The following is an 8,675-nucleotide window of genomic DNA, read 5'->3' on the forward strand; positions in this document are numbered from 1 at the left end:
CAATATCATGTTTAAATAATTTTTTTATACCTTTTAATTCATTTTTTTTCCATTACCAATGCAAAGAAAATAAATATGAATTTTTATTTTATGTTTAAAATTTGATGCATTGGATGGAGAGCAAAACTTTAAAAGATGTCAAAGTGCCACTGTTTGAACCTAAATAGTTTTAGGCCGAGAATAATTATGGCCCCATCCCAGTATAGGGAATTGGGGGTTCAAACACGGTGGGACTCGGTCAAATCCTATCAGAAGATGATCTTACCTGGATAGTGGAGTCGGCCAAGTCCTGATATAACAAGGAGTCCTTAGATACCAATTATACTTCAAATCAGGATGATGCCAAGAATCAAGGATTGAATTTGGAGAATAATAAGGTTGGATTCAAAGTTCTACATGGACTAGGACTGGCCAAAGCACATTCGGATTTGATCAAAGAATTATAGTTTGATTGAGGCTCTACTTCGGCCATGTGGGAATCACTACTAAAAATTGAGAGGGAGTGCATCATTCAAGCCTCTAAATCACACACAAATCTACTCTGTACAAACCCACGCTCTACGAGAAACCTCTTAAACATCTTGAGATTTTTTATTTTACCTTTTTTACCATTAACACATCTTCAATTTGGACAAACAATACTGTGTTGGCAACCACCAACATCTTCAATTTGGATAAACAACTAGAATCTTAGAATCAACCAACCGATGAGCACATTTAGCTTGGATAAATAACACTATTTCGCGAATGACTGGTTTTCTATCCAAGTCTCGATCATCAAGGATTTCCTGAGTACTTGTTGGAAGATGTCATCTTATTAGCCTTTTCGGTGAATTAAGGTGATACCAGGTTACAACATTCGACACATTGAAATGAATATTTATTGAACTTCGTAGAAATTAGCAGCCTTGTTTTTACGCTTTAGAACTTGAAGGTTGAGATGTGTTTCTTCCTCGGCCACAATCGCAAGATTTGAAGTCATCAGCGCGCCTAACGCCACATTAATATTCACTTCCCGGCCAAGCTCAGCCGACGAGTTGGCATGCCCCGTATTTGACCGAAGGACATAGTTAGCTTATTAGCTATTCGGCATGCACACCATGTAGGCTAAGTAGTTTTTAGGACGAACAACCACATAAGCTGTCAAATTTTATGTTAAAAATTTGACATCCCTTTTGGAGATGGTCTTATTAATTAGATTTTCTTTTATTAATTGTTTGGCCATGTGGCTGAAGAACCACGTTAGCACAAATGTGACACACATTGTTACAACGTCATCACTTAACGGCTACCTTAACAAATTTTCTAACGGTTGTAAATGTATGAGATAGAAATGTCATAAAGATAATGTATGAGGTTGCAATTGCACTCAAACTGAGGGTGCAAAGTGTTATTTACCTTAAATTAATTATATGTAATACTTTGTTTGAATTCTAGATATGGTGGGATTAATCCTTCAGTATGAAATTGTTTTTTATGGGCTAAAATCAAAACTGACATGAATATAATTGGTTGACCAAACAAAAACAAGGAATACACTTAAAATTATGTACTAGTAAATATGACAACAATGCATTTCATAATTGACACCCTTTACGACTTCACTATTTCATAGGAATTCTATTTGTTTCTTATTAACAAATACAATGGTTACGAAGATTAATCATTTGTCTCTGGCTTGCACCGAATTCAATAGCTTTATCCTCTTTTATTTACTAAATCAGAGTATCGCCTGATCGTAAAGGCGCGGACTACGGCTCTTTAATAAACAAATATATGTAGGAGTTCTTGAATTTGATGTTTCGAACTGATGAGTTTGCTTGATTATGGCAAGAACAAAATGAAATTTTTTCATAGCTTATCCGAGTCAAAAAAAATAGATAGCCGTGACTTGTCATCTTGTTTCCCTTTAAAATATAAAAAAGATTCCTCTTTTATTTACTCAAACACGGTGAGCTGAAAAAATTCTTGAGATTTGACAGCACCAACTGGCACCACCGAAAGCAAAAAGCTATGCGGCCGAGACACCGTTTGTTAAGAAAGGAATCTTAGATTGATTTGTCAAATATTATAGATTGATATTTACTTACCTATTAGGTTATCAGTTAGCCTTATTTGTAGGGAATAGAATACGAAACAAGTCATGTAAGACTTTGTATAAAGCTGTAAATCTCGTTGATGTCAATGTACATAAATTCATTCCTATACTTTATGCTTCTTATGATGGTACCAGAGTGAACGATATCTGGGAAAATAAAAGGCAAAACAACAAACATAAACCCTAGCAAACATCACTATAGGCGACATATCAGAAAAGCCAACCTCTTCAGGCATGGCTTCGCATCAAAAGTGGGAAAATCCCAATCACCCACTTTTTCTCCATCACTCAGACCAACCTGGTGCAATACTTGTGCCGCAGTCTCTCGTGGAGGATAACTATGGTACATGGGTTCAATCCATGACCATGGCTTTGACAGTCAAGAACAAATTAGGGTTTGTTGATGAAACAGTCAAGAAACCTCATGAAGAACAATTTGAAGAATTACAACAATGGAATCGATGCAACAACTTGGTAAAAACGTGGTTGCTCGGATCCATGTCCAAAGAAATTTTTGGGAGCGTCATACACTGCAAGGATGCACGGCATATGTGGCTTGACCTGCAAGAAAGGTTTTCCCATGTGAATATTGTCCAACTGTTTCACATTGAAAACGAGATTCACGACTGTGTACAAGGTACTATGACCGTGAGCACATACTTCACCAAACTAAAAAGCCTTTGGGACGAACGAGATGCGTTGTGTTCTATCCCAACATGTGGCTGTGACACAAAGGAGATCACCTCCTACATTGAAACCCAGAAGACAATGAAGTTTCTCATAGGTTTGAACGAGTCTTACTCTACCGTTCGCAGCAACACTCTCCTTCTCGAGCCTTTTCCCACTGTTAACAAGGCTTACTCACTTGTTCTTCATCATGAGAGGCAAGTCGAAGTCTCAAGTGGAAGGAGTTCTGCCCAACCAGAAGCTGTTGTATTCGCTGTCAAAGGTGGAAGCCGAGAATCTAAAACTGAGGATGGTGGTTTGCGATGTGACAAGTGCAATAAGACGAACCACAGCACAAAGAACTGCCGCGCACATATCAAATGTACTTTCTGTGGTTGGAAGGGTCATTCGTACGAGTATTGCCGCAAAAGAAAAGCAGCCATAGACAGCGAACCAAGCCGTTCTGCCAAAGGAAATCAAGTTGCCGTGACCAACAAGGAGATCTCCAACTTCCCGTTCTCTCCAGAAGATTGCAAGCATATCCTTAAAATGTTGCATCAAAACAAATCTTCTTTTGCTAATCATGTTGGTAATTCTTCCAGCCACGATGATCTCTCAGGTAAAGCTTTTTCATTCATGCGTCATGCCAAGCACAATGTTTGGATCCTGGATAGTGGTGCCACAGATCACATAGTTTGCAACCCCGAGTCCCTTACACCCTCTAGGCCTGTTCAAAACCACACTGTTGCATTACCCAATGGATCCCTTGCCACAGTCACTCATGTTGGCCAAGTCATTTTTTCTCCTAATTTTATCCTTCACAATGTTCTTTGTGTCCCAATCTTTACGTTAAATTTAATATCCATTAGTCAATTGGCTTATGATTCATTTGCTATTACCCTTTTCTTAAACCATTTTTGTGTCATCCAGGACCTACGATCGGGGAAGATGATTGGGACGGGAATTGAACGGGAGGGACTCTACTATCTCGACTCACCGAAGAAAGAACATGCAATGCCATCCAAACCATCTCTCCCAACCTTTGGCACCAACACCTCGGCCATCCGTCACCTAAAGTTACCATGTTGTTTCCCTTTTTCTCCAATAAAACCTGTGATCTCACTCAATGTTTAATTTGCCCTTTGGCTAAACAAACAAGGTTGCCTTTCCCTTTAAGTTCCATGTCTACTACTTCTTGTTTTGAATTAATTCATGTTGACATTTGGGGTGGTTATCAAGTACCTTCTCTTTCTGGTGCAAAGTACTTTCTTACCATTGTTGATGATCATACTAGGTGCACATGGATCTATTTGATGAAACATAAATATGATACAAAGGACCTTCTCACTCGATTCATTCATATGGTTGCCACACAATTTAACACTCAAGTTAAAATGGTTCACATTGATAATGGTCCCGAGTTTAAACTTGATACATTTTATACATCCCAAGGAATTCTTCATCAAACTAGTTGTGTCCACACACTCCAGAAAAATGGTGTTGCTGAACGCAAGCACCGTCATTTGCTTAATGTTGCTCGTGCACTGCTTTTTCAAGCTCATTTACCTAAAAGATTTTGGGGGGACGCTATCCTTACTTCCGCATATCTCATTAATCGCACACCCACTCCCATTCTTCATGGGCAAACTCCATAAGAAAAGCTGTTTCACAAACCACCCACTTACACTCACCTAAAAGTCTTTGGATGTCTTTGTTTTGCATCCACTCATGCACACAAACCCTCCAAATTTGATCATCGTGCCCGTCGTTGCATTTTTCTAGGGTATCCTTATGGTACAAAAGGTTATAAACTTTTTGATCTTCAACTTTAAAAGGTTTTTATCTCCCGGGATGTGCTTTTCTTTGAAGATAACTTTCCTTATTCTCATTTAGAAATCTCAACTGCACCTACAACCTCCCCTCCAACACCACCTTCTGCACCCTTGCTTTCTTTTGACATGGACCCTCCCTTTGCACCACCTCACCCCTGTACTGACATCGCTTCTGATGATACTTCTACACCAACCCCATCACCACCTTCCCTTCGGCCTTTTCCTTTAGCTGATGCCACGACCACATCCACCTCTACACCCTCCCCTCCCTACTCATCTGCTCCCATGACCACACACACCCCACTCCCACCCCCACCTCGCAGAAGTACCCGCCCCACCAAGCCTTCTTCCTTTTTGCAAGACTTTCATGTCGAGGCGTCTCTCCCATCCCGGCCGGCTCCCACATCTTCCACGAACGTGGTTAGGTCGTCGTCAGGTAAACCCCATCCACTTTCTTCTCACTTATCCTATACTTGTCTCTCACCCTTCTATAAAGCCTTTATTGCTCATCTCACCCTTCATAAGGAACCTACTAGCTATTCCCAAGCTGTCCAGGATCCCCATTAACGTGCTACCATGCAAAATGAACTTGCAGCCCTTCATGCCAATCATACATGGACGCTCGTGCCTCTTCCTCCTCGCAAACGCTCTATTGGCTGCAAATGGGTCTACAAAGTGAAGCTCAAACCCAATGGCACCATCGAACGGTACAAAGCCCGTCTTGTTGCCAAATGATACAATCAGGTCAAAGGAGTTGATTACCGTGACACGTTTGCTCCCGTGGCTAAGTTAACTACTGTTCGCGTTCTCCTAAGTGTTGCAGCCTTGCAAGGCTGGCACCTTCACCAGCTCGATGTGAACAATGCCTTTTTACATGGTGACTTGGAAGAGGACGTTTACATGTCTTTGCCTCCTGGTTTTGGATGCAAAGGGGAGACTCGAGTATGCAAATTGCATAAATCTCTCTACGGTTTAGAGCAAGCTTCGAGGCAATGGTTCATCAAATTATCCAATGCTCTCAAGGCTGCTGGGTTTCAACAATCTTTGTCCGATTACTCATTGCTTTACTAGTTTATGTTGACGATGTTATACTGGCAGGGAATGACTTATGTGAGATTGTAAAAACCAAACAACTTCTCTCTCACCGTTTTAAACTAAAAGACTTGGGGGTGCTCAAGTATTTCTTAGGGATAGAAGTTGCAAAATCGAAGCATGGAATCACTCTATGTCAACGTAAGTATGCACTGGAGATACTGGATGATGTTGGTTTTCTAGGAGTGAAACCTTCCAGGTTTCCTCTAGACCAAAACTTGGCTCTCACGCAACTGGAAGGAAAATTGTTGGATGATCCGTCTTCATATAGAAGACTTGTGGGTAGATTGATATATTTGACCATCACAAGACCCGACTTGGCTTATGCGATACATGTGTTGAGTCAATTCATGGAGAAGCCTCGGCAACCACACCTTGATGCTGCACACAAGGTACTTAAATACATCAAACAAGCGCCTGGGCAAGGCATTCTCTTTCCTTCCACAGGTTCATTGCAGTTACAAGCATTTTGTGATGCTGATTGGGCTAGATGCCGAGACACTAGGCGATCGATAACTGGTTACTGCGTCTTGCTTGGCCAAGCACTAATCTCATGGAAGACTAAGAAGCAAACCACAGTATCTCGTTCTAGCGCCGAAGCCGAGTACCGGTCTATGGCTACTACATGCTGTGAGATAACATGGCTGCGGAATATTCTCAACGATTTGCAAGTGAATTATCATCAACCGGTCTCCTTGTTTTGTGATAATCAAGCAGCTATACATATTGCCTCAAATCCCGTCTTTCATGAACGAACAAAGCACATAGAGATTGATTGTCACCTAGTGCGAGAGAAGATTCAAAAGGGAATGATACGGACGTCATACATACGGACGGGTGATCAGCTAGCCGACATATTCACCAAACCATTAAGCTCAACACAATTTGAAATCTTACTCAACAAGTTGGGTGTCATTAACATACACTCCAACTTGAGGGGGAGTGTTAAGAAAGGAATCTTAGATTGATTTGTCAAATATTATAGATTGATATTTACTTACCTATTAGGTTATCAGTTAGCCTTATTTGTAGGGAATAGAATAGGAAACAAGTCATGTAACACTTTGTATAAAGCAGTAAATCTCGTTGATGTCAATGTACAGAAATTCATTCCTATACTTTATGCTTCTTATGAGAAATCACCACCGAGTTAGATGATCCTATTAAAGTTTGGACCCCTGACAACTTGTCACCTATAAACAAATACTTTTTCCTTTTATGCATGCAAGGCCGGTCCTGAGGGTAGCCCAAGTAGGCGCCTGTCTAGGGTTTTCAAAAATAATTTATATCCTGTAATTAACATATAAATACAAAACAAAGTAAAAAAAAATATCATAATTCATTTGTTAGTGAAGTGGAATGTTGGCTTCATTTTCTTTGGGATGTTGAGTTCGAAACACGAAGCTGCCTTTCAATCACTAGATTTTTCTTGATTTTTCTTATTTTTCAAATTTACTACCAATCCATCTGTCCAAATGCATATAAAGTTATAAAACTCAAGTCTCTTTGCAGTCTTTTTTCTTTCAACTTCTCATTCTCTCCATTTCTATCGAATTTTTAAACCAACTTATCATTCTCTCCATTTCTATTGAATGTTTAAACCAACTATCATATGGTCTTAAAAATTGTACTTTAAGGTAATCAAAACTTTGAATTTTATATTTTTCTTTTCAATAACTTTTTATTCAATGGATTTTTTTAATATTCAATTCGTTAGTGTAATGTTGATTTTAGAAGAAAAAAAACCCAAGAGAAACAATTGGCGTTGAATTTATTATACTCGTCAATCAAGTTTTATTGTTATTTACTCTCTTGATCATCAAGTTTTATTGTTCTTCACCCTCAGTCTTAAACTCTTGATTGCAAATATTTAGTACATTTGTGTCTAAAAACGTGAATCGTGTAATGTTTAAATAATGTTTGTATATTTATCTTCTTTTGATATTAAATTTAATGATATTTGATGTGAAAATAGAACTTTTTATGTATTTAGCGAATTCTTTTTTATATAAATCAATATACAAAGAACCAGAGATCAGAGAATTTTAGGGCCCCACTTCGAATGCTCGTCTAGGGCCCCCAAATTCTCAGGGCTAGCCCTGTATGCATCAACTCTTCAGATTAGGATTCTCTTCCCTCCTTTTTCTATTTCCTTCCATCTCTTCCTCTAACATTTTTTATTTTGTTTTTTTCTTTCTATAAAAAAATTAATATAAAATGTTGACGTGACTTAACCGTGATCGTTCAAATAAGAGGAGAGAAAAAGGAAAGGAAAAAAAGAGGGAGAGAATCCCTCTCCCAACTCTTCTGCCTCCTTTTAAATCTTTGCATGCCATAACTAATCTTTTGCATGTCATACGTTTTGGACGAGATCCCAATACGGTGGGATTCGTCTTGTTGCAAACCATCTTCCAATTCTATTTCTTTTGTCTCACCGAATGCCAAACCTTACCGAATGAAAAGAAAATCTATGCCACGTGAAGGCCTACCACGTAAAATGAGTGGCCCTCCTTATACCGACCACCAAGCTCATAAATGTTGTGGTCTATTTTATCTGACAGAGGGACTAGGGCCGGCGGCAGAGAGAGAGAGGAGAGAGATGTGTGTTTGTAGAATTGTAGGGGAATGTGTGTGTTGTTATCCCTCCTACATTGTGCCTTTATTTATAGTAGTAAAGGGAGAGAAGATATTCCTTCTTCTCCAAGTAATACAAGTTGTAATAGGAAAGGATAACTAGAATCAAATCTTATCTAGGATTTACACAATCATACTTAAACTAGGAATGTTTACAACACTCCCCCTTGAGTGGGTAAATACTCAAGGTAGATTTAGCATCATGCAGAAGTTGAGGAAGTCGACTCGTTGGCACTGATTCCAAGGAACAACGCTTATTCTCAATAAGGTAGGAACTTGCATAAGTAGTAAGTCTCACTAAAAAACCCTAAGGCTATGGCAAAAACCCAAGTAGGGACAAAATCCATAGTCTA

The 8,675-nt window shown here is 39.2% G+C and overlaps 1 protein-coding gene across 1 annotated transcript; it reads left to right on the forward strand.

Annotated features, from left to right (window-relative positions):
* The first annotated feature begins 2,332 nt into the window (after positions 1–2,332).
* Positions 2,333–3,732, forward strand: LOC139194775 (uncharacterized). The gene is made up of 2 exons (XM_070819683.1): positions 2,333–3,383; positions 3,695–3,732. The coding sequence occupies exons 1-2, from the start codon at positions 2,333–2,335 to the stop codon at positions 3,730–3,732; spliced, it is 1,089 nt and encodes a 362-aa protein (XP_070675784.1).
* Positions 3,733–8,675: the final 4,943 nt, after the last annotated feature.

Source organism: Malus domestica, chromosome 03, assembly GCF_042453785.1.
Source record: "Malus domestica chromosome 03, GDT2T_hap1".
Classification (NCBI taxonomy): domain Eukaryota; kingdom Viridiplantae; phylum Streptophyta; class Magnoliopsida; order Rosales; family Rosaceae; genus Malus; species Malus domestica.

What these genes read in the sequence shown, in the direction of transcription:
- LOC139194775 (XM_070819683.1), top strand. Translation starts at nt 2,333, where the DNA reads ATGGCTTCGCATCAAAAGTGGGAAAATCCCAATCACCCACTTTTTCTC. An exon ending in CAGCCACGATGATCTCTCAG is followed by an intron (nt 3,384 to 3,694) that starts GTAAAGCTTTTT and finishes TGTGTCATCCAG; the next exon opens with GACCTACGATCGGGGAAGAT.